We start from the raw sequence: 26,133 nt of genomic DNA on the forward strand, positions 1-26,133 counted from the left end.
GCCCCGACCCCCCGCCTCACCGGCTCACCCGCCCCCGCTCAAGCCGCGCTCGCTCGCCCACCCGGCAAGTCCAGATCTCCCACCGCTCACCATGGACCTCCTCGACGCGAGGCACCGCCACACGCCGGATTCGAGCTCCTCCCCACATGCCGCCTCCGACATGGGTCTCCCGCTCGCCGGGGCTGCCTACCAGCCCTACGTCTCTGAGCTCCTCTCCTTCTCCATCGAGCGCCTCCACAAGGTACGTACGCCTACACTTGCCGCGCGACCCTTGATTGGCGGCGATAGTGATTCCCGGTTTGTTGGTTTGGTGAGCGATTGTAGGAGCCGGAGCTTCTGAGGGTCGACGCGGAGCGAGTGCGGCGGCAGATGCAGGAGGTGGCGGTGGAGAACTACGGCGCCTTCATCGCCGCCTCCGAGGCGCTCTCCTTCGTCCGCGCGCAGCTCGAGAACTTCGATGGCCACCTCGAGGCCATGGTAATGCGGCCGATCCCTCCCTGCTCGTAGTAATCTTTACTCCATTGCTTCTATTGTCTGCCCCCTTTATGCCAGAAGCTGTTCCTCTATATGGTTCAGTAACATTTAGTAGGTCTTGCGCAATCAACTGATCGGATTAATGCTTGTGGAGGGATTGAGTTCAGCTGCTTTATGCTGGTAGCAAGTAGATCACGTGATCTTGTTACTGTTGCACCCCAGAGATGTGGTTGCCTCTTAAGTGGAACTGCAATTCTGCTAGCAATGTGGTCATTTTTAAGTTGACTTTTTCAATTATTTCTATTGGCCATGAAATCACGGTCATATAGATGTAACTATGTAATAAAAAAACGACTCTAATAGAACCTCTTTTTGTGGATCTAAGCTTCCATATAGTTAGCCTAATTATTTCGTGAAAAAAATACAGTGCCTGCATCTTCAAATATGCGTATCAGGACAGAAGTAACCTTAGTTCATTCTGATGAGGCAGGGTCATTCTGATGAGGCAGGGTCTCAACCTCCACCTCACCCTAGCCTGCCTCCGCCGCCCGCCATGGCCTCCCTCACCTCAACCTCCACCTCACTCTTCCCGCAAGCCTCCACATCCAGAAGCCACGTCCGGCATTGACGGGCTCCGCTCCCACGCGCGCCTCGACCACGTGCTCGCCCGCGACGACAACCGCATCGCCGTCGCGCGCGCCTCAGGAAGGACCCCACCGTGCACTTGCTCCTCGGCGTCAAGGCGGACCCGTGCGTCGGAGGATGCCACCCCCACCCAATACCACCACCCAGGAATGCAGCCAACCGGCACCCAGTGGCGACATCGGAGCCGGGCACAACCACAACACTAGAGGAGAGCGGCGCGAAGATATCGGCCACGACCGTGGCACTGGAGGAGATGGCAACGAATACTCAACTCATTCACCTTGCCTCCACAATGAACTGGCGATGATCACTCCCTCGCCTCGAAGATGCTGCTACGACCTTCTTGCTACATCCAGGTAGGAAACGACATGCCACACAACAAAGTACGCTCCGTGCTGCCCATATCTACCTATTCAAAGCACATATGCACAACAAGTGTTAGACTTTTTGCCTCTGTGAGATGGTTGTTCAGTTTGGACCTAAAAAATACTTGCACACAGATGACTGTTGTAGCTGATGGCTTCGAAGTTCATAAAAAAACAAATAACAAGTTTTGTTTATGTATTCCAATATATTCAGTCATTTGAATTCAGCAACCTTTCTTATTAGTAGAAGGCCAATGGAAAATAAACATTTATCAAGCAAATGTGCTTTTGTTTATGGTAGGTGAGAACATGCACACAAATAACCCGGAGATTGCCCTTGCCCAGACTTGCTGGAAATTTGGTTAGTACAAATACGATCTCTTGTTGTAAATAGTAGTTTGACAACAACTAGCAAGAATGAAATTTGTGATAAACTTTATCTGTCCTAAGTGTCTTTAAAACACATGCACAGTTCATTCTGATGAGGCAGGGTCTCAACTGTATGTCGTTAGACTACCATTCCATGTATGAATAAGCGGCAGGGTCCCAAGTGTATTAATTCTTTGGCTTTAATGGTACAATTACTTGCTTGGTTAGTTCCCTCCCTCCCTCTCTTTCTTTCTGTGTTGTGGAATAGCAAAGACCATCGACGACATCTAGATTGTGTTAACTTGTGTACAGTTTCAGTTGTTGAGCAACTTCAGGTTATGGCATCAAAACATCAGTATAAAGAAGCAGCTGCACACACCTGTAAAAGCTTTAGAATTGATTTCAATGTCTGAAATATTTTAGTGCTCGTACTGATTATTTTGCATGATTCTGCATATGATTTCTAGCCAATTTCTAACTCTGTTCCAGGCACTGAACCAACTATGCAGTCATTTTGAAGCCTATAGAGATATGCCCAAAATAACAAAGCTGAGAGAGAAATTCAAGAACATCAAGAAAAATCCCTTAGTTGAATTATTTGTCTCCCGCGGTGGGCAGTAGTTGCTACTGACGCACGCAACCCATGGTAAATTGACTACAAGCAAGTTTCTTATCTGTCCCCTCGCCCTTACTGTCCCTTATATCCCTTAATTGAATTATCTGTCTGATCACTTGTAAGACGGGGCCATGTCAATATTCCTTACTTTTATTGTCTGGTCAATTAAAAGATTGTGGACAAGATCCAACAACTACAACACTTCCACCTGAATATAAGGCAATTTTTATGTTACTCCTACGCTACAACAACTTTAGGATATAGGACAATTTTTAAATTCTTGCTATTATGTGCTTGTACCATGTTTTCTGGAAACAAATATCGATTCTCCACTTCCTCATCCTCCTGAATTGTTATTAATTGATTGTTTCGTGTCTGTTACTTTGACGATCTTTTTTCTTAAAGGAGAAGTCGAGGTGTCCTGATTGCAGATCTTGAGGTTGCATCATGCGTTCAACTAAGATACATCATACATGTTTTGTAGTTTACTTTTCTCTTAGCTTCTGTTCTTACAATTCTGTGAAGTGAGTGTGGCAAAAACAACGGAATATTGTATGCTGACAAATAATTTACTTTTAAGAATTTTTATTAACTTTCTGAAATGGATAACAATTTCCATATCTCTTTGGTTTCTAGCAACCATAGTTGTTATTACTTCTTTGCTAATGATGACAGTGCCAAAGTTTACAGTTTAGTTATGTTCTCATATTTTTTATAGATTCTTACTAATACCCGAACCTTAAACAACATGAATAAATCTTGGTATTGGTAGTGTGATCTTTACAAAAAGTCAAGATGGTGAAGTTCACGGCTGAAGAGCTTTGTGCCATCATGAACAAAAAGAACAACATTCGTAAAATGTCTGTTAATTGAAGTTGTTCTAGGAGAACTCGAAGTCAACAAAGGTTAGGGATAGGAGTAACCAATATTATGGAAAAGTGAAATGATAGCAGTTTTTTTGTACATCTTACTCGAAGTGGTAATCCAGGAATCAACAGAAGGTTCAGACCCTTTCTCACCTACTCCACCTTTGTGAATAGAAGCAGCCATCCAGAGGGGCATATTGCTAATCCCCTTCTTAAGAAAATAGTATGAAGCTCTCCTGCTTTGTTCCTCGTTGGTTCCATTGCTGGTCACTAGCTCACAGATCTCTCCTTGCCTAACTAATGATAAGCGCTATTGTTTCCGCTACAGACCTATTGCTCTGACTAATGTTGCTTTATTGAAAGGATGAAAAATTTGCAGGAGTGATGATGGGTAATTTGTATCTGGTCTATACTGCCCAGCTGGTAGTTATCTCATTGCATAAATTTATGAGGTAAAAATCTTTTTAAGTTATTATTTCCTACGAACACTATTTCATTACATTTAGAGGTGCAATGTCATGTTAATGTATAATATATATACTACTATTTTTCAAGATAATGCCAGTTAGATACTATTCCATGCTTTATGCTATTTCTCTATTTTTCCATGCTCATGATAACTACGAATGCCACACAATTAAACTAAAATTGTTTCCTTAAATTGAATCTTCATCTCTATTGATGGCAGAACTAGCATGTGTAACTTGATGAGGTTTACGGGTCTCAAGCAAGCGCTGCTCAGAGCGTTCTTATATGATAATCTACATCATTATCTATTTGGCATTGTCTAAATTTGAAATAATTGAATGCTTTTTTATGACTCTGACCATCGCTATCCTCCCCTGTAGCTAGCTTGTAATCCTACATATGGTCCTTCACTTTCATGATTTAAAGTTGGTCACCTCCATATCAATCGTATTGAATCCCTAGGCAGCCAAACAAAATTGTGGAACATTGAACAAGATTCTGGCAGCAAGTTATTGGTCAAGGAATTGAATGAAGCAATAGCGTTGGTCACTAGGTTTTTGGGCCCTCCATTGCAACCTTTGGCGGAATAGGATGATGAAATGGAGAACACTTGCAGGCAACTCTCTATAGAATGCATAATCGTCTGAGACTACTGAATATTGTTCCAACCTATCAGTAAGCAGTGTTTTATGCGTTTGCACTTATCTCATGCATTGATTTGACCTTATGAAGATAGAAAAAGAAGTTACACACTAATCTTGTATGATGATGATGATGTTTCAAGCTTACAGGCGTATAGCCATATCAGAATTAGGGGCGAATGAAGCTTTTTCTTTTGTTTGTTTGTGTGGCACCTTTTTTCTTGTGTGGTCCACTTTGAGTAACCATATTACTAGGGTTAGAGACAAAAAGATCATATGATCTTAATGATTCTATGTATTTGGCACAAATGCAATTTTTTTCTTACTCGCAAACTATTGTAGTTGCTTTTGGACTAAAAATTTTGGTAACTGGTTATTTGTTTTGTTTTATGTTTTTATAGTGCAAGCATTAGCAGCTCTATTGAGTGGAGCTCCATTGTCCTCCTCGTATGGATTATGGTAGGGTAGAAACACCATAAGGGAAATGCTCCTAAAGTCAAGTTTCTTCGTACAAAGGTGCCTACAGGTAGCAAGAGAAGTTTCTTTGGAGGTGATTTCCTGTTTCCACTTCTGCTTCTGCTGAACTTCAGTCCACTCAGTTAGGATATACTCTTGCAGGAAGTAGACCTAGCAGCCTATCCAATTACAGCTACAAGAGCCCTATACTGAAGAAGGCTAGGATGGAGGTTAATAGGTAATGGTTGCTCTTGGTATTATGATGATAGATAGAAGCTACTCTTTCTGGAACTGCCACTCTGTGTTGTAGTCAAGTAGGTTGCAATCTGCTATCCAAAAGAACACTTTTGCAAGGTTTGCACCGCTACTATGCTACCAGTCCATGTCGACATGAATGGTTTTAGCAAAATGCAATTTCAATCATGAAATTCCCAGGTTCGCAGTTTTCTAAGCATCTTTTTTTTCATTGTATCTACTGACGGCCAGTGACAGAAGAGGCTTTGTTGAAGCAACCTAAAGTGTTCCCTTGTAATATTTCAGCGCTTATTTCTGACGTGCATTTGTTTCATTCTTATCTTAATGTGAGGCTTATGTGTGTTTTGGAATTGAGTTCCAAGAAGGCCACTAAGAGGAACAAACCTACCAAAGGAAGAAATAGGTTCCGAAAGAACATTGGCTTTGGTTTCAAGACACCCAAGGAAGCTATTAAAGGTCAGTATCTCTTTTCGTGTCTAGCCAAGTAGTTGGTGTTTTTGTTAGCTTGTTAGCCCATATGAAGCTATGAAGACCCCACAACATGCATATAGTACATGACTATTTTGAAATGATAAAATTACTAATCTTTACTACTATTAAGGTTGTAAGGGGTAGGCTGCCTCCCTGGTTCTGCCTTCGGTGAATCTGCATCGTCCGCTCGCTTCCGTAAATCTACACCGTCCGCCCGCCCACGCCCACGTTCATCCCCCCGCCTCCCCCTTCCCCCACCCTGCGTGAGCCGCCACCGCCCCGCCTCCCCCCTCCAGTCACGGTAACCGTCGGCGGCCCCGTGTGCGCTGCTGGGGAGGACGTCGCGCCGGAGAAAATGTCGGAGGAGGACGAGGAGATCGTGGTTGCCCCCGCTCCCGTCACTACCGCGCCCCTCGACCACAGCCGGGTACGCCATGCCCCCGCTCCCGTCACTACCGCGCCCCTCAACCCTCCCCTCCACTCACCGCGACATCGCCCCATTCTCCTGTGATCACCGCCGAGCAAACCCGACCGTGGTCCTCCTCCTCGCCTGCCCCTTCCATCAGCTCAAGCGCTCGCTCCCGTATTTTTCTCTCCCCGACATCGTGCCCTCTGCGCTCGCCTCCTGCTACCTTTCTCTCCTCGACACCGTGCCAGCCGCGCTCGCCTCCCCAACAATCCCCTCCATCTCGCCTCCCGCTCCTGTCCTTCCCCTTTCTCTACCCGACACTGTGGTCGTCGCGCTGACCTCCCACACAATCCCCCTCCATCCGCACGAGGACGTGGAGTTGTTCGTCCGTTCCCTTCGCAGTGGCATCTTCCTCCGTGGGTGACTTCTGTGCGCTCCCCTTGATGGGCGCCACCACAGCGGTGGACCAGATCTTGTCGGGCTCGAGGAGATGACGGTTGACCTCCTTGGAGTATGCCTAGAGCACCTCTACCCTGCTCGGCCCCACTGACGTGCTGCTGCACGATTTCAAGTTCGAGCTAGAGCAGGTGCTGAGCAGGGAGATCCTGTGCAACGAGAACTGTGTCACTGGTAGCAGCACCCCATTGTTTAGGACACTTTGTCATCCACGGGGGTGGGGCCACCAACGCCTTCTACTCGGGCCAGGAGGATGGTTCGTCTGAGTTAGGGGAGAAGACGCGTCGCAGCCGCCTCAAGTAAATTAGTGGTCGGTCTCCCTTGCCATGGAGACGGGAAAGCATTAGCGGTCGGCACCAGCCTTCTTGGCTAGCTAATCTTCATCGTACCCATCAATTTTTTGAGAAATTTTTCTTGCATATATATAATTGATGTGGTTTGGTTTGTGGGGGCAAGAACTGTAAGCACAACCCTGAAATACATATACAAGCTAGGAGCTTTATACTGGCAGAGAAAAGGATGTGATCATGCAATATAATGTCAAATCTGATGGTTTTTATTAGAGTGGGTGTTTCTTTAGTAGCTTGAACTTGGTTACAGCTGTAGCAAATCTGATGGGCACCAAGTTTGACTTCTTGGCCTACTCGTCGACGCTCAAGCATTTGGTACTTGGTCAGGTCTACTTATTATACGGTTCTTTCTTGTTCAAGTATCCTTGTCTTCATGGTGGCAACATGATTATTCTGGTCACCATGGAAAACTATACTCTTTACATATTTGGATACGGACAGACAAGCAGAGAAACACCAGTTGGTCAAGATGTTAGCTGGTTTCCAGCTCGGTGTGATCAGGTCACTTGCACTCTTTGTTGCTATTGTCATCTGCAACAAAGCTCTCATCTGCACGCTTGGTTTTCCGTTTGGTTAGTACAACATACTTTGTTTTTCCCATGCATCAATGCACCTTGAATAACAAAGCATCAAGTATAGCTGCTCAGAGCAGGATGTTGACTTGTCTTGTTTATGAACCTATGTAGCTACAACATTAACAAGCTAACATCTGATGGTGGCCTTCTGCACCCTTCATGTGGGATGTGACATAGCGCTTGCATTTTTTAGCCCAAGATGATTGATGGACAAACAATGATACTCTTTGGGTTGCTGAATAGCATGTCAATTAGCCTTCTCAACCTGAGTTTCGGATTCAACTACTGGATTCTACTAGGTAAGCTCGTTTAGGTACTATCTTGATCTGGTCCTCTCTTTTTGATAATAATCCTTATTCAGGTAAGCATATCTATTTGTTCCATTTTTTGTTTATGTTCTTCATCAGTTTCATTGTCAGTAACTAATTATTTAGATACTCCATTATAAAGTTTGTCAAGTAGAGTTGTAGCAATTTCAAGTAATCTAGAATGGAGTGTTCCATTTTGTTTCCTGTTAAGTGGTTATGAAGTCTGATTTGTTTTCTCCTCTATACCTTGGGAAAGAATACCCACCACATTGTCAAACTTTATTTTATCCCTAGCATATGTGCAACTTTTAAATAGTTGTAATGCCTCTCTTTGAAGATATCGTAACTTATCCTTTGGTACAAAACTTACTCTATTGCATAAAGAGTGGCTTTTAATTATTTATTTTTTTGATGTTGTAGTATCCACATCTTCACAAATATGCACTAAATTTTCGACGACCATAGTTATTATTCAACAAGCATAGTTATTTTATTGTCTGAAGATCCTGTATATGGTGACAAACACAGTTCTCATTAGCTTTTGGACCTCTGTACAAGTTCACAAATGCCCGAGTCAGAACCAAATATTTTGCGTCCCCATCCCCCAATAACTCACACCAAACACTATAATGTTCTGAATTCTTAAAGCCCATCTTCTCGTTATGAAGTCCCACATTTTTATTTATATTAATACCCTATATTGTTTTTTTATTTGGGGATGAAGTGCGCAGGAGTTTTGTAGTGTGGGTGATGATGCTTGTCTTATTCTGTGGGATGCTCGAACTGGCACTGCCCCAGCTGTTAAGGTGATAGTTCTCTTGTTCTATATATAATTGGATAAAATATGTTTTTGGCCAAAATTGAGTCCATGAATGCAATGCGGCTTCTTTTGTAATAATATAACTTCACTCAAAGAGGTGATGGGCTGTTGGTTTTTAATGAGACCATTGCAATCACATGGAGCTATTTAGTTAGTCAAATTGGCCTGAGATACTTTACTTGATGCATGATAATTGTGTTTCTAATTTTATTTCTTGAATGACTGTTCATTTTCATTAACTTAACTGATATAATGTGTTGGGAAATTGATCCTGACTGATTTATTGGTCGAAAGTATTTTGTTCAGTTTTTTACTTGTTCCAAACAGGGTGACATTATATTTCTTTCCTAATCCTAATGTGGTGTACCTTTAGAATTTTCTTTTTCAGGATATGGAGTTTGTAAATGCAGTATGGACTATGATGTTAAAAGTTATTTATTATTTATTTCCAGGTTGAGAAAGCTCATAGTGGAGATGTTCATTGTGTTGATTGAAATCCCCTTGATGTTAACTATATCTTAACTGGGTATGATGTCATTAAGGCTCAATTCAGCATAATCGTTGAAACAAATTTGATCTCGACCAGTTCCTTATACGTTCAAGTAATGAATGTTTCAATTGATATTTCAGGTCTGCCGATAACTCTGTCCGAATGTGGGATCGTCGGAATCTGGGTTCAGGAGGAGCTGGTTCTCCAATTCACAAATTTGAAGGCCATAAAGCTGTTGTTCTTTGTGTTCAGACATGTCAGGATAATATTTTTGCTGTTATTTTCTCTTTATGTGGATGTGGCTGCTTTCTATGCTGTTTTTTTACCTTTTTTTGGCCATAATTCTCTCTTTTGGATTTCAGTGGTCACCTGACAGAGCATCTGTTTTTGGAAGTTCTGCAGAAGATAGTTTCTTAAACGTGTGGGATCATGAGAACGTAACCACTCATACACTGAACTATCTTGTCTTTTCTGAAGGAACCATGCACAACATCGGTGAAGGTGATTGGGTTCAATTGCTTGTGATTTCTCATTTATTTCTCTGGCCTGACTAATAGAAGTGTTTGTAATGGCAGGTGGGGAAGAAGAAAAATTCTAATGTCCCAGCCGGGCTTTTCTTTCAGCATGCTGGTCATAGGTTTGTTTTCTCAGATGCAAAAACTAACCCTTAGCATACATGCTTCTATGTCTACCATGCATTTCATAATTCATACTGTACATCTTACAGGGATAAGATTGTAGACTTCCACTGAAATTCGTCAGATCCTTGGACAATTGTCAGTGTCTCTGATGATGGCGAGAGCACTGGTGGAGGTGGAACACTGCAGGTACCACCTATTTCTTGCAATATTTTTTGACTGTCTTTTTGTTTTGACTGTCCTTTCTTGCAATATTGCAAACAAATGATTTTATAACACAAATATCAATCTGTATTTTCATAGTTAATTAGAGTCACTAAATCTTCTATATAAATGTCTTGTATTCTTACTGTTTTGTCTGCGCAGATTTGGCGCATGAGTGATTTGATCTACCGCCCAGAGGATGAAGTTCTTGCAGAGCTGGAGAATTTCAAGGCTCACTTGGCCAGTTGTGCACCGAAGAATTGAGTCATGTGGGTTACCTGCGGAATACAATCCTGTGGAAACTGAGTAGGTGATGTAGTTTCCTGGCCATAAGTATGAGCTCCAGTTGACATTGAATCTGTCCTCTGATGCTCCTAGAGTTGTACCCTTGAGGGGCTTGTGCTTTTGTGTTCTTGGTCGCAGGTTTATTGATATGGCAGAATCCTTGTGCCAGAAACGTGCTTTGGAGGCTTTCCGTTTGGACCCGACGAAGTGGGGAGGTAAAATCTTGTGTAGTCTAGCAGCAATATCTATTATGTTGCCATGTCGTATGTTCCTTTTTTGTGAACATATCTCTTTGCAGTTAATCTTTTACTGCACTAAAGCTGTAGTACTTTTCTCCTTTCCTGGTTTGGATAATGTGAATTAGAGAAGGCAATGATGGAAAACACTCTGTTTTACCTATGAGAGATTAAGAACAGTTTGTAGCAATTTAGAAATGTTACAAAGTTTGCAAGGAGTTCAGATTACATAGGATCAGTTGAGAGAATTAACTTCTGCATATGTAGGAATTGCTCCATCACAGACTAAACAACTTGCCCATCTTACCTACATATAATGTGTGTCCACTCTTCTACATTATTATATATGTTTTTCAATATTTATCTTTTGTTTCTGACCATATTTCTCTCATAATGTTAGCTGCCTTTTCACCAAAATTTTATTAACTCATGACCAATTTTCAACCTCTACAGCGAATAATGTGCAACCTCTATCCGGTTCGCCCGCCAACTTCCATGTATACACTGCACTCTTGAAGCCACATGAAAGGATCATGGCTTTGGATCTTCCTCACGGTGGACATCTTTCTCATGGTTACCAGGTACATGGGTCTGGAGTTTCCTTGTACCTCCAACTATTTTTATTTTGATGCTGCACACAATCATGGATGTTTCCTTCTCTGTTGCCTTTATTTCCTTTCTGTCTCTGTGGTTTGTTTGGATTTCTTTATGGCTGTTCCATTATTGCACTGGCACCTGCTATGCAAAATTAAGTTCTGCCTGCATGCTTGATTATGTTATGCATACGTACTATCTGCAAATGAGTGACATTTTCCCATAAATTCTTAGTAACATTCAGATATGATGCTCTAGATACTCATATAGCTCAAAAGTTCTACCTACTGTTTGCATACTGACACTAAGAAGATATCTGCAACTTCAATATTTTTTGAGACAATGCCTTACAGATTGGATGAAAGCACTGGATTGATTGATTACGATCAGGTCATTTGCCTTTGCAGCGTGGGCGCACACTAGCTGTTCGCCGAAACTCCTGTGGAGTGAGTAGTGATAAGTATATTTTGTGACAAATGGACTGCATCGACAAGGATTAGGTTTTCTACACATATTGTTTATAGTCTGACCCATGTATGTTGTTTGATTGATTTCATATCTGAAAGACATCAAAAGTGTCGTGAGGGATATGTGATTGACACCCTCAATAGGTATTTTATTATGTGATATTGGACCACACATTGCCCTACTCTTTTGTGAGAGAACACATTTAGGTTGTCTCTATTTTGTTTGTGCACAGGTTTACTATGATGGTAACATTCAGGTGTCCTTAGTCTCACTAATTTTCTTAACTTGTTGTAATCAGGCTTCCAAGTCTGTCATTCCCTTGGAGGAGGCACTGGATCTGGAATGGGCATGCTTCTCATTTCAAAGATCGGAGAGGAGTACCCTGATCGGATGATGCTGACATTTTCTGTCTTTCCCTCGCCCGAGGTGTCAGACACTGTTGTTGAGCCATACAATGCAACCATGTCTGTCCATCGGCTGGTTGAGAACGCTGATGAATGCATGGTTCTTAACAACGAAGCACTTTATGACATTTGCTTCCGAACTCTGAAGCTGACGACCCCTAGCTGTAAGTTGATTTAAGCTCAAGTTTAATTTTCCTGTTTTCAAAATGTGTTCTTTGCGATATGCATTGTCAGAAGATTTATATTCCTATGATGGCTTTGCCACAATATATTTTTGCTCAATAATTTCATTGAGCTTTTATTTATTTGTATTGTTAGCAGATTATATATACATGGCTGCCGAAATAAAAAACAAGCTGGCATTTGATCTGTACCAGATTTCAATCAATGATTTCGCTTCTTAGTGTTTACATAAATCATGTTGTCATTTAGTGTTTTGAAATTCTTGAATACTTCTGACAGTTTGTTTCTGAACAGTTGGAGACTTGAACCACTTGATCACTGCAACGATGAGCGGTGTCACTTGCTGTCGAAATAAAAAACAAGCTGGCATTTGATCTGTACTAGATTTCAAACAATGAATTTGCTTCTTAGTGTTTACAGAAATCATGTTGTCATTTAGTATTTTTGAAATTTTTGAATACTTTTGACAGTTTTTTTCTGAACAGTTGGAGACTTGAACCACTTGATCAGTGCAACGATGAGCGGTGTCACTTGCTGCCTCTGCTTCCTAGGACAGCTGAACTATGACATGCACAAGCTTGCAGTCAACCTGATCTCGTTCCCTCGGCTCTACTTCTTCATGATCGGCTTTGCGCCACTCACCTCGCGTGGCTCGCAGCAGTACCGTGCGCTCACCGTCTCTGAGCTAACCCAGCAGATGTGGGATGCCAAGAACATGATGTGCGTTGCTAACCCACGCCTCTGCCATGTTCCGTGGGTCAGCCTCTGCCATGATGTGTGGGTCGCTGTCTCACAGCCTCTGACATGTTCCGTGGCAAGATGAGCACTAAGGAGGTTGATGAGCAAATGATTAATGTCCAGAACAAGAACTCGTCCTACTTTGTGGAGTGGATCCCCAACAACGTCAAGTCCAGCTTATGATTAAGCATTATATATTTACTCTTTAGAAATTATTTGTGCGATTCTATTTCAATCTATTTGGGTAGACATATTTATACCGTTCTGTATCTATGTTTAATCACAGATTTTACCGTCACTATTGTACTCACGTCGCTCGTCGCCAGTGCCCTAAGTCCATTAGAGGGTCGTAATTTGTGTTCCGTGGCATCGCACGGGCACATTCCTAGTAGGGTATTACGCTCCGGTGGCCTGAACCACTCTAAATCCTCGCGTGTTCATGTGCTCGGCGATCGCTTAGCAAGATAGGCAAAACACTTAAGCCCCTTCCTCATCTTAGGATTTAGGGCGGGTGCATTCCGCCACCCGGACGGAGAATTCCCTCTCCGACAGTATCCAAATTCTGGGAAGAACTTCACAAATCCTTGGGTACTAAGTTGCTCCACAGTTCGGCCTATCATCCTCAAACTTGTGGGCAGACTGAGAGAGTAAATCAAATACTTGAAGATATGTTGCGAGCATGTGTTCTGGAATTCCCACAGAAATGGGATGACTGCTTACCATTATCAGAGTTCTCATACAATAATAGCTATCAAGAGAGCATCAAAATGGCACCCTTTGAAGCTTTGTATGGACGACGGTGTCGTACTCCGTTAAACTGGTCTAAACCAGGAGAAAGATGGTTTTTCAGGCCTGATATGGTAAAAGAAACAGAAGAGAAGGTTCAACGAATAGTGCATAATTTGAAAGAAGCCTAAGCTCGCCAAAAGAGTTATGCAGACAAACGACGCCAACCCCTGTACTTTCAAGTTAAAGATTATGTCTACCTAAAAGTCTCACCAATGAAGGGTGTATCTCGTTTTGGGGTAAAAGGGAAGCTTGCGCCTCGGTACATTGGTCCTTTTCCTATCCTTGAAAGATATGGACTAGTAGCATACCGACTCTAATTACCCGAAACATTGTCTGCAGTGCACAATGTGTTCCACGTATCCCAATTGAAGAAGTGTCTTCGGGTTCCAAATTGAACCGTTGAAGTGACGGATGTTGCCTTAGAACTAGACTTGACATATTCAGAACATCCTATTCGAGTCTTAGATCAAAGGGACAGGATTATCCGAAGGAGAACTCTCAAGTTTTATAAGATACAATGGAACCAACATACAGAAGACGAAGCTACTTGGGAAACTCAAGACTTTTTAGAAAAGAATTTCCCAGGCTTTCTAGCTTCATGTAAATTATGAGATATGTACACTCGTTGTAATAGAGGAATAAACCCTATACCACCCCTGCCTTGTACAAAAAATAAGGAAATAAAAATATGACACGTTTCCTTTTCCATTACTTGCCCTAGAACTTTTAAATCTCGGGACGAGATTCTTTTATGGGGGGAAGGATGTAACACCCCTGGTGTTACTGTTACTAAAACTTGAGCATAACATCATGAGCATCAGCATATCATGTGATTGTTACACTTAGAATGCATTCACTAGGCAAAAATTTCAAACAAGTTGTATTGATATAACTGGTCATGGGTAAAACCCTAGAGTAGGGTACTTAACCCTAAACTAAGCTTAGGGTGTCAATAAATCCCAAATGAGTTAAATTCTCAAAACTTATTAGAAATGGTCATAAGATATCAACTCTAATAGGATTTGATAGTATCCAAACTCTAGAAGTGACAGAAACCCTAAAAAGGACCAGTGAAAACCCCAAATAGAAACCCTAGGGGGTTATATGCAAATGTTGCACACTTTTGGACCCAAGTACAAAAATAATGGTATTAGGGCACCCTAAAGCACATGGTTCACAAATTTGAGGATTTCTAAGTCAAAAGATGTGGAAGGGGCTTATTTGCATAAAGCCACTCAATTCCTCTTATGTGGCTAAGTCTAAAAACAGTTGAACAAGGCTGACTTTGGAGCTCTGTAGTTTTAAAAATACAAAGAGTTTGCCTAGGGTCAACATATCAAACTTGTAGAGCTCATGTAGGAGTACAACTTTGCTATAGGGATTAAGCCTTAGTGTCATGAGAAATTTTGAGATAATTAGATCCAAAGTTGGGCTGTCAGGCAACCCTAAGTTTGAATCCTCGCTAGCAGTGAAGAAGGATGAACTTAGAGCTCGATTTAGAGTTAGATTCATTGCTTGATTAAGGATAGTTGCCATAGTCGATTTGTAGCTGGATCATAGGGCTACAAGTTTGCTGCAGACGGATTGGCATGTTCTGGCACAAAAATCCAAGATCTAGGTGTTGCAAGTTGCTCTGTCAGGTGCTTTGTTGAACGTTTCCAATGGTACAGTGAATGGATAGGGTCAGGTTCAGAGAACCTCGCCGCCGGTGAGCCGTGCGCCCGGATTCACGCTAGCCGCTGTGATTCATGCCCAGCGCAGGTGGATAACGGAGGGGAGTAAAGATCTAGTGCTTAGGATGGACTCAGGGTACTGTTGTGCTCGGCCACTCATCCACCGCACCGGCGACGTGGCTAACCGGCCATCGTCGAGGTAAACGTCGTCGCCGTGATCATGCCATGACCATGACCATTTAACCGCGTCGCTACTAGCCGTAACAGCTCGCCAATGACCGCCGTAGCCCCTCAGCCAGTGAGCGCCACGGTAAACCGCGCTGGTGACTCATCCCTTCTTCCCGGTCGCCAGCGCAATCCCTTCAAATTGGACGCCACTGCTCAAGCACGCTATAAATTGAGCGCACCCTCGGCTCCGCTATGTAATTGTGCACCCAACACACCCACTCGTGCCTCCAATTACTCACCAGAGGTCCCGAATTGCTTACTTCCCCCAAATCAGTTCTCTGCCGCCGTAAAAAGGATCTCACCGTGGCAAGTGCACTTTAGGTCCGTTCAGGTTCTCTGCCCTCTTGTTTCAACACCCCTACCTGCCCCTAATGCCTCTCGACCCAACCAATTTGGCTAGAACCCCTTAGATCGCCGGGAACACTTCATGTTGTCCATTGTGCCCGCTGTCACCATGGACAGGGTGATGTAGAGCTCAAATCCAGCAATTAAGTGGGGGGGGATAGTTGCGTAGGGTTAAATTCGGTGTCCAGCAAAGGGGAGAGCTAGTTGTTGCTTAGTCTGGCCAGTACAGGCTCGCCGGAGCTTGGCCTGGCGTCGTTCGCCGTCGAGGACTGCGGGATGTGAAGAAGTAGAAGTGTGATGGCTTATTTGCATTTGTCAGTGACCCAAGCAAATAGTGCGCGGGGTTCTTTACTAGATTTTCAAACCGCCGAGGGCTTCGGTGCAAAACCGCTGCATGGGAGCGCGCGCACGGGCACGTTCTGCCTAGGCTGGGCTGGCTTGGGCCAGTTTCGGCCCAGTACTGTTAGTTCTTTTTCTTTTTTCTTTTCAACCAGAATTAGAGAATTTCTAGAAAATTGTAGAAAAATGCTAAAAATACAAGACCAATTTTGCTAGGTTTCTAATTTTCTATAGTATTTAATAAAAAATAGTTTTATGATTTTTAGTCCAAATAGGGAATTATGGAGTAATTAAAATAGCCAAAACCCATACCCCTGGAATTTTAGAAATTAATTAATCATTCCAAAAATCACCAAACTTTTTAAATAAGCTTTAAATGTTATATAGAAGCCTTGGGTAAAGTTTGGTTTGATTTGGACCATGTTTGATGCCTAAATCCTAAAACCCTAGTCTTCTAGTGATGCCTGCCCTAAGAACTTCACTAATAACTCCAAAAACCCTAGTTTCTTGGGGTTCCGTAAAGGAAAATTGTATTCAAGACCTTAGATAATATACCTTTATTATCTTTGCATTCTCATAAGCATTACATGGGCATTCATGATTATATATATGTGGTATATAGAGAACGAAGAAGAAATAGAAGTTGACGATGTAAGAGCTACATCACCACCACCACCTGAAGAACCTCAGGCCGGGAACTACTTTTATTTTGACATCTGTGGAGCAGAGCCTGACTCACCTATAACACAAGGCAAGCCCCAATGCATTTGCCACCTCCTTGCTATTTCAAAATCTTTCTCACTTGCTTGATGCATTAGGTGATAGGAGTTGCGTGCTAAACAAATTGATGCATTTCCTTCCTTGAGGATTTGATTACCTTTCCTTGATCCTCTGTTTTACAAAAAGTTTTTTCTTATGCTTAGCTTTGCTCTAGCAAAACATTATGTTTTGTTTTAAAACAAAAGTGATGCTTCAGTGGGTGGGGATGTTTTCGAAAATAAAAAACTTTATGGTGGATCCATCATGGCCGTGATGGGTTCAACATCGGAAAAGATGTACCTCTGCCAGGTACCAAACTTTGGGTTGAAATTAATAAAGTTGAGACTGGATGGTTGACTTGCACGAGAAGGGAGTCTCGGTGTAGTGTCTTCGTCTGAGTCGATTAAGGACCGTCTCGATGTAGGCCTGCTGACCGAGGACCCTTTAACTGGTCACATGCCTCATCATGGGTAAGCTTTGCCTCGGGCAGACTAATACCAGAATAAGATAACACACAATGGGAGTGGAGAGATGGCGAGAGTAGCGTGTACCCTCCTTGGCAAGAGGCTGGACGGTGGTGTATCTGTGCTTTGGGTTGGCGTGAACCTGATCTGGTCTTAAGAACCCTGGTGGCGAGTTGACATATGCAAGGGTTAAGTGCTACATATGTCGTGTGATTGGAGATCCTCAGCTGAGTATTAATCGATTCGGATCGCCGTTACTTCTCGGACATGAAGACTTGGTCACTGACTTACACGTAGCCATCTAGTGAACAAGAAGGGTTGATAAGAAATTGGCTAGTATAGGTCAAGTGCTTGAACTAGGGTAGAAAGAACTCTAGAACTCAGGTAATGACTTAACTTGCTAATAAAACTGGACTTTTAATGATCCACTATTAGTAAGCATTTATGCAAACAGAGTCTTTGATTATTGATAAGCCATATCTTGATTCCCAAAGGCCAGCATATCCTTGAGAGTCTTTTTATTTTGACGGGTAAGACTTGCAAAAGTACACTCCGTACTCAGGGTTTTCGAACCCATGTTGTTGTAGGTGAGGAAGCAGCAAATTTTTGTTGCTTTTGTTCCAAGGTGGTGCCTAAGGAAGAAAACCAAGACTGAAGCCTCGGGAGGAAGTGTCCTCCTTTATAAACTTTTTACTGTTAATCGGGAGGGGTTTTTGCCTCCCAAGATATGTAAGCCCTCCTCATCTTAGGATTTAGGGCGGGTGCACTCCGCCACCCGGCTGGAGATTTCCTCTCCGACATTTGGCGCGCCAGGTAGGGGGATAGGCATTAGGTTTTTGCTTGTTTTCCTGTTCGACACTATGGTCCATATCGCCGAGCATCGTGACGAGACTTCTGAAGAGTTCCCCATGGAGGAAGAGGCCACATCTTCTACGCCACAAAGCTCTGGCCGCCTGACGCTTGGTGCCGCAGCCGTGCGCCCCACGCGGCAGCACACGACAGCGTAGGCGTCCCGGACTCCATCAGGGGTTGCCCCCTTCGGAGCACTCTCTGCGGCCAGGGAGTTGTTGCGCCACCCATGAAGCTCCACGGCCTCGCTAGGGGCTATGAGGCAGTGGCACGACGACGTGGATCACCTCCTTAGCATGGCGCACTCTGGCTCGGTCAGGCCCAAACCTCGATCATCCCGGCGCCAGTGCGAGGCATCAGCCTCGGAGCGCTCGCCCTCGGTAAGGGCTGCCCCAACCGAAGATTTGCGAGCGGAGCTCAACCGTAGACGCGCAGTAGAAGACACGCAAGTTCCTCCAGAGAGACCAGAAGACCTGCGGGATGAACTCAATCGCAGGCATGCGGGCAAAGATGCCTGTATCTCTTTAGAGAAGGTGCGTGAGCGCCGTAGCAACCTCGAGCAAGATTTCGCTGCGGTCACACCGCGGGCCCCAAGGGATGCTCGATTTGAGACCAGCATCCCGTTGGCTGGAGTGGGCTACGTCGCCCTAGCGGACCACCTCCGCGCAGCAACGTGGCCACCCAAGTTTCAGCCACACCTGCTAGAAAAATACGACGGTTCGACTAACCCCTCAGAATTCCTGCAGGTTTATGTCACCACCATTACGACAGCAGGTGGAGGCACCGCCGTAATGGCAACCTACTTTCATGTAGCCTTGTCTAGGCCAGCCCGGACTTGGCTCATGAACCAAGCCCCAGGGTCCATCTACTCCTGGGAAGAGCTCTGCGCACGGTTTGTGGCATACTTCGCTAGCGCTTGCCAGCGGCATGGTGTGGAGGCGCACCTCCATGCAATAAGGCAGGAACCCGAGGAGACCCTCCGGGTGTTCATTTCCCGCTTCACCAAGGTACATGGGACAATCCCTCGTATATCGGATGCTTCCATCATCACTGCTTTCCGCCAGGGGATACGTGATGAAAAGATGCTAGAGAAGTTGGCCACACATGATGTGGATAACGTCACCACACTCTTTGCTCTAGCTGACAAATGCGCCAGAGCCACCGAGGGTCGTGCTTGGCACACGGCACCACAGGCCGGGGTTACCCAGGTGGGTGGCTAGGAGGTCATCACCCAGGGCGGAGGCAAGAAGAAAAAGAGAAACAAGAACCGCGGCCACGAGAAGCCACAGTTTGCTGCTTCAGTCGCTGCTGCCGCAGCCGGGGCCAAGGTGAGCGCAACAAGCGCCCACGGCCCCACGGAAGCAGCAGTGGCACATGCCCAGTGCACCCCAACAGTCGCCACAATGCCGCCGACTGCCATGAGATTATCAAACTCGCGAGGCGCGTCAGCGAGCGGCGCGAGCAGTCCTCCAAGGACGTCTCGCCACCTCACCGCCGGCTAGGCCAGAAGGGGGTCGATGAAGAGGTCGCGGCTGTGGAGGGACGAAACCTTAGCTATCAGTCGCCCGAGGGGGACCTTAAGGACGTTTTCACCGGAGACTCTGACTCCAGCGATGATGGCGACCGTCGCAAGAAGTTGTATGTAATGTACTGCGAAAGCTGGGAGCTCATCTCGCGCAGGAGTGTCAAGTCCCTGCGACGAGAGGTTCTTTCGGCGGTCCTAGGGGTCCCCAAAGCTGCTCCACACCAATGGTGGAGGGGCACCACCATCTCCTTCGGGGCATCCGACTGCCCCGACAGCATGGCGGGGGCCGGCGTACTGCCGCTCATCACCGCCCCTGTTGTCACCAACATGCGGCTACATCACGTGTTGATCGACGGAGGGGTCAGCCTCAATGTCATCAGCCATGTAGCATTCAGACAGCTGCAGGTCCTGGGGTTGCGGCTGGGGCCCTCTCGCCCATTATTCGGGGTGGGCCCGTAGCCCGTGTATCCCCTTGGGAGCATAACGCTCCCGGTTACATTTGGGACGGAGGAAAACTTTCGCATGGAAAACGTCCAGTTCGACGTCGCGGAGGTCAATCTCCCTTTTAACGCCATCATAGGGAGGCCAGCCCTGTACCGATTCATGGTCATTGCCCATTACGGGTATTTGGTCCTCAAGATGACGTCCCCCGCTGGGATCTTCTCCGTGCGGGGCGACGGCACTACCACACTAGCAGCCATCGAGAAGCTACACACTCTGGCGGCCGAGATCGCTCGGCCGGACGATGGAGGGAGAGGCCCCTCGGCCCCTAGTGCTAGGGTGCCCTCCAAGGCGCCAAAGGTACAGCCGTCCGGAGCAGACGGCGGACCCGCGAAGACCATCTAGGTCGGCGCAGACCCCTCCCAGACCACCCGCATCACGGGGAATCTAGGGGAAAATAGGAACTCGCGCTCGTCGCCTTCCTCCAAGCAAATGCTGACGTGTTCGCATGGGAGCCGTCGCAGATGCCTGGGATCCCCAGGGAGGTGATTGAGCACCATCTAAAGATCTACCCGGACGCCAAGCCGGTAAGCCAGAAAGCCACGGAGACAGTCCGTGGAGCGACAGGACTTCATCCATGAGGAGGTTCGGAAGATGTTGCGTGCCGGCTTCATCGAGGAGGTTCATCACCTCGTGTGGCTGGCCAACCCAGTCATCGTACCAAAGGCAAACGGAAAGCTTCGGATGTGCATCGACTACACCAGCCTGAATAAGGCATGTCCCAAGGACCCATATCCACTGCCACGTATAGATCAGATTGTGGACTCTACCTCGGGGTGCGACCTTTTGTCCTTCTTGGACGCCTACTCTGGTTTCCATCAAATCTGGATGTCTAAGGAGGATAGGAGGCATACCGCTTTTGTGACAGTGGATGGGCTATACTATTATGTTGTAATGCCCTATGGTCTAAAAACGCCTTGCCAACATTTGTTTGGGCGATAAGTAAGACCTTCGGGGACCTGATTCGGGACAAGGTGGAGATCTACGTCGATGACATCGTGGTCAAGACTAGGGAGGAGTCGACTATAGTGGAAGACTTGACCCTAGTTTTCGGCAAGCTGCGGGCAACCCACACCAAGCTAAACCCAGAGAAATGCATCTTCGGTGTCTCCGCAGGGAAGTTGCTGGGGTTCCTAGTTTCATAACGGGGCATTGAAGCTAACCCGGAGAAAATCAAGGCTATTGAGGTAATGAGGCCTCCCGCCCGTATTAAGGACACCTAGAAGCTTACGGGGTCACTGGCAGCCCTTAGCCGCTTCATTTCGAGGTTGGCTGAGAGGACACTGCCCTTCTTCAAGCTCCTGCGGAAATCAGGCCCATTTGCCTGGACCGAAGAGGCGGAACAAGCCTTCCAAGAATTGAAGCAGCACCTATCTTCCGTGCTGATCCTGGTTGCTCCGGAGCCAGGGGAGCCGCTGTACCTGTACATTGCGGCGGCTGCAGAAGCGATAAGCATGGTGTTAGTCGCCGAAAGGGCGACACAAGAAGGACAGAAACCTGGAAACTTAGGACCAGCTACAGAAACCCGGACTGTCTAGAAGCCGGTCTACTACGTCAGCGAGGTCCTCCATGAAGCAAATACCAGGTACCTCGAGACGCACAAGCTCCTCTACGCTGTGTTGGTCGCATCCAGGAAACTGCGTCACTATTTCCAGGCACACAAAGTTGTGGTGGTGACCTCCTTTCCGTTAAGGGCCATCCTCCACAACCCAAACGACACTGGCAACATCGCCAAGTGGGCGGCAGAGCTCGCCGAGTTTCAGCTGGACTTCTAGTCCCGCCACGCCATTAAAAGTCAGGTCCTGGCCGACTTCATCATGGAGTGGACTCCACCCCCGTGCGTCCCTAGGGGCCTGGACCTCGTTCCGGGCCCCACACCTGCGGAGCGTAGGGGTCTGATCTTCATCGAACCCCACAGGACGCTCTTCTTCGACGGATCCGCCCGCCAACAGAGTGCAGGCGCGGGAGTAGTCCTCGTTGGCCTAGGCGGAGACCAGCTGAAGTATGTGGTGCGTCTTGAGTTCAAGGCCACCAACAACATGGCAGAGTATGAGGCGCTGATCTTTGGCCTATCCGCGGCCCTATCCCTGGGGGTCCGCCAGCTTCTCGTGAAGGGGGACTCTCAGCTAATCATCAAGCAGGTCCACGGGGAATGTAGCTGCAACGAGCCCAGACTCGTAGCTTACCTCCTCCCTGTGAAGAAGCTGGAGAAGGACTTCACGGCCCTGGAACTGCAACATGTTCCTCGGGCCGACAACTCAGCGGCAGATGACCTCTCACAGAGGGCGTCAACTCGGGCACCCGTGTCCGAGGGCGTCTTCTAAAGAGGACTGATGAGACCCGCCGCCCAGCCTGCCGAACTGGGCGAAGGGGGCGAGACTGGCACCTCGAAGCCGGTGGTCCCGGTGGCGTCCCAGAACCCACCAAATGTTGTGTGTGCTCTGGGGGATTCCGCTGACCCCTTAGCGCCACAGCCGACAACTCAGAGCGGTCCCGATGCATGGATCTCTGAGATCCGAGACTACCTGAAGGAAAATATCCTTCCTGAAGACCATGTCTCCGCTGAGCGCATAGTGCGGATGGCTAAACGATACACGATGGTAGAAGGGGTCTCTACCGTCGTGGCACCAACGGCATTCTCATGCGGTGCGTCACCCAGGAAGAGGGTCGTGAGTTACTCACGGAGATCCATGGAGGGGAGTGTGGAAGCCATTCTTCATCCCGCACACTGGTCGGTAAGGCCTTCCGGCATGGTTTTTATTGGCCAACCGCCCTCCAGGATGCGGTCGAGCTAGTAAAGTCCTGCAAAGCGTGCCAGTACCATGCAAAGCAGATACACACACCGGCTCAGGCTCTGCAAATGATTCCACCCTCCTGGCCATTCACCGTATGGGGGTGGATATCCTGGGACCGTTTCCCAGGGCTGTCGGCGGGTACCAGTACCTCTTTGTCGCCATTGACAAGTTCACCAAGTGGCCGGAAGCCACCCCTGTGGCCAGCATCACCTAGAGCGCTGTTGTCGCCTTCCTCAAGTCGATCGTCTGCATATTTGGGGTCCCAAGTCGTATCATTACAGACAACAGGACCCAGTTTACAAGTCGGATCTTTCAGGAGTACTGTGAAGGCATCGGCACCCATCTCTGCTTCGCATCCATGGCCCACCCTAGGAGCAACGGACAGGTGGAGAGAGCAAATGCAGAGATTCTCAGGGGACTCAAGACACGTACCTATGACTGCTTAAAGAAGCATGGCGCAAATTGGGTCAGTGAGCTGCCCTCCGTGCTATGGGGGAACCGAACCACGCCCAGCCGAGCTACTGGGGAGACCCCATTCTTCCTGGTCTACGGGGCCGAAGCCTGCCTTCCCCCGGAAATCATTATGGGCTCCCCACGGGCCCAGTCGTTTGATGAGTCTACGCAGGAACCGCTACGACGTGAGGATGTGGACTTCATCGATGAGCACAGATGGCGAGTGAAAGTCGCCTAGAGGGGGTGGATAGGCGAAACCTGAAAATTAAAATTTTATCCCCCAACTAGATCCCTTGATTAGTGGTTAGAACAAGATATACAATTATCGGAGTATAAAAACTAAGTCCTTGCTTGTAAAGAGTATTGGTTTCAAATAATGCGGAATTGATATATCAATACTACTAATAAGTCTATGAGAATAAATCACGAGGGCTTAGATAAGAAGAGTAATAACACGAGTTCTTTCTTGCAAGGTGTTGCTTCACTAAATGAGAATTTAACTTAAAGCAACACCAAATAGTATTAGCACAGAATAGTGCAAGAAAAACTTAGAACGGGAAAGAACAAACAAATCACAAACAATAAACACATGAGACACGAGTGATTTGTTTTACCGAGGTTCGGCCCTCGAAGGCCTAGTCCCCATTCAGGAATCCGCTAAGGACGGGTCTCTTTCAACCCTTTCCCTCTCTCAACCGATCCCCAGGATCGGCAAGCTCTTCTTCTCAAGGATCACTTAAGACCCCGCAAGGATCACCACACACTTAGGTGTCTCTTGCTAGCTTTACAAGCCTCCAAAACTTTGGAGGAAGTTCAATGGGAGTCAAAACTCCACGCACAAATGAACGCAAGATGTAGCACACACTTTCTCTCAATGAATCTCACAAGGCACTAGCTAAACTCACACGAGAAGCTTTCTTTTGCTTGCTCTCTCTTTTGTGGCACTTGTGTGGGTTGTAGTGGTCTAAATCTTGTGTATAGGATGGATCAATGAATAGAGGTGGTTGGGAGGGCTTGAATATGTCAACTATATGACTTGGAATGTTGCTTGGTCTCACACACTTTGAAGTGTCCGGTTGGGGTGGTATTTATAGCCACCAACCAAATTGTAGCCGTTGGAGAAGGCTGTTGGCGCTGGGCGCACCGGACAGTGTCTGGTGCGCCGCCACGCCATCCTCCCGTTAGGGCTTGGAGCTGGTCGACCGTTGGAGGCTTTGTCCTCATGCGGCACCGGACAGTCCGGTGCGCCACCGGACAGTCCGATGTCGTCTGACCTGCTGCTCTGACTTCTGTCGCGTGTACTGTGCTCCACTGTTCAATGTCAGAGTCGACCGTTGCGCGTGAATAGTCGTTGCTCCGCTGGTGCACCGGACAGTCGGTGCCACACCAGACAGTCCGGTGAATTATAGCGGAGCTGCGCCTGGAAAACCCGAAGCTGAGGAGTTTGAGTTGATTCACCCTGGTGCACCGGACACTGTCCGGTGCGCCAGACCAGGGCACACTTCGGTTTCCTTTTTGCTCCTTTCTTTTGAAGCCTAACTTGTTCTTTTGATTGGTTTGTGTTGAACCTTTGGCACCTGTAGAATGTATGATCTAAAGCAAACTAGTTAGTCCAATTATTTGTGTTGGTCAATTCAACCACCAAAATCATTTAGGAAAAGGTTTTACCCTATTTCCCTTTCAATCTCCCCCTTTTTGGTGATTGATGCCAACACAAACCAAAGCAACTATATAAGTGCGAAATTGAACTAGTTTGCATAAGGTAAGTGCAAAGGTTACTTGGAATTAAACCAATATTCTTTTCATAAGATATGCATGGATGCTTTCTTCTTATTTAAAATTTTGGACCACGCTTACACCACTTGTTTTTGTTTTGCAATGTTTTGAAAATTCTTTTTCAAAAACTTTTGCAAATAGTCAAAGGTATATGAATAAGATTTTGAGAAGCATTTCCAAGATTTGAAATTTTCTCCCCCTGTTTCAAATGCTTTTCCTTTGACTAAACAAAACTCCCCCTTAATGAAATCCTCCTCTTAGTGTTCAAGAGGGTTTTAGATATTAATTTTGAAGAGGGTACACTAATTTGAAATTATATCAAAAATAAGATACCAATTGACAAATCTTTTCTTAACCCAAATTTGAAAGACTACATTTTTGAAATTGGTGGTGGTGCGGTCCTTTTGCTTTAGGCTAATACTTTCTCCCCCTTTGGCATTAATCGCCAAAAACAGATACTAGTGATTGAAATATAAGCCCTTTTTACTTTCTCTCCCCCTTTGGCAAACAATATATGAGTGAAGATTATACCAAATTGGAGAGCTAGCGGAATACCGGCAAGAAAGGATAATACCGAAGATGTAGAGTGGAAGCGATGTCTTTGCCGAATACTCCATTTCCCTTTCAATCTAAGAATACAAGATGCTCATGGAAATATATTAGTCTTAGCCTTGGCACACTAGTGATAGGAAATATGCAAATGTACTAAAGAGATACGATTAAAAAGATATGTCAATTAAGCTTAAACAGTTCTATATAATATAGATTGCTCCCTCTAAATATGTGCCGTGAGAGGAATACGGATTTTGGCCTTTAAATGCCAAGTGCACATAGTTAGGTTAATGAGAACATA

General features: G+C 45.9%; 2 protein-coding genes, 1 long non-coding RNA gene and 1 other non-coding gene across 4 annotated transcripts; all 4 read left to right on the plus strand.

Annotated features, from left to right (window-relative positions):
• Positions 1-82: 82 nt before the first annotated feature.
• On the plus strand, positions 83-522 carry LOC109945646 (oligomeric Golgi complex component-related protein). The gene is made up of 2 exons (XM_020551959.1): positions 83-241; positions 325-522. The coding sequence occupies exons 1-2, from the start codon at positions 92-94 to the stop codon at positions 505-507; spliced, it is 333 nt and encodes a 110-aa protein (XP_020407548.1). The 5' UTR covers positions 83-91; the 3' UTR covers positions 508-522.
• A 7,909-nt stretch (positions 523-8,431) lies between these two features.
• On the plus strand, positions 8,432-9,237 carry LOC103654845 (uncharacterized). The gene is made up of 3 exons (XR_002268920.2): positions 8,432-8,530; positions 8,997-9,070; positions 9,175-9,237. It is a non-coding gene; the product is annotated as an uncharacterized lncRNA (long non-coding RNA).
• A 164-nt stretch (positions 9,238-9,401) lies between these two features.
• On the plus strand, positions 9,402-10,376 carry LOC109939371 (uncharacterized). Its single transcript, XR_004857981.1, has 4 exons — positions 9,402-9,471; positions 9,610-9,671; positions 9,762-9,861; positions 10,039-10,376. It is a non-coding gene; the product is annotated as an uncharacterized protein (transcript).
• A 1,385-nt stretch (positions 10,377-11,761) lies between these two features.
• On the plus strand, positions 11,762-12,791 carry LOC103655999 (tubulin beta-1 chain; the record flags this gene model as incomplete). The annotated part of the gene is made up of 2 exons (XM_020552361.1): positions 11,762-12,027; positions 12,532-12,791. Coding segments are annotated over exons 1-2 (486 nt in total), but the record flags the coding sequence as incomplete, so codon positions are not given.
• Positions 12,792-26,133: the final 13,342 nt, after the last annotated feature.

Source organism: Zea mays, chromosome 4 (assembly GCF_902167145.1).
Source record: "Zea mays cultivar B73 chromosome 4, Zm-B73-REFERENCE-NAM-5.0, whole genome shotgun sequence".
Classification (NCBI taxonomy): Eukaryota; Viridiplantae; Streptophyta; class Magnoliopsida; order Poales; family Poaceae; genus Zea; species Zea mays.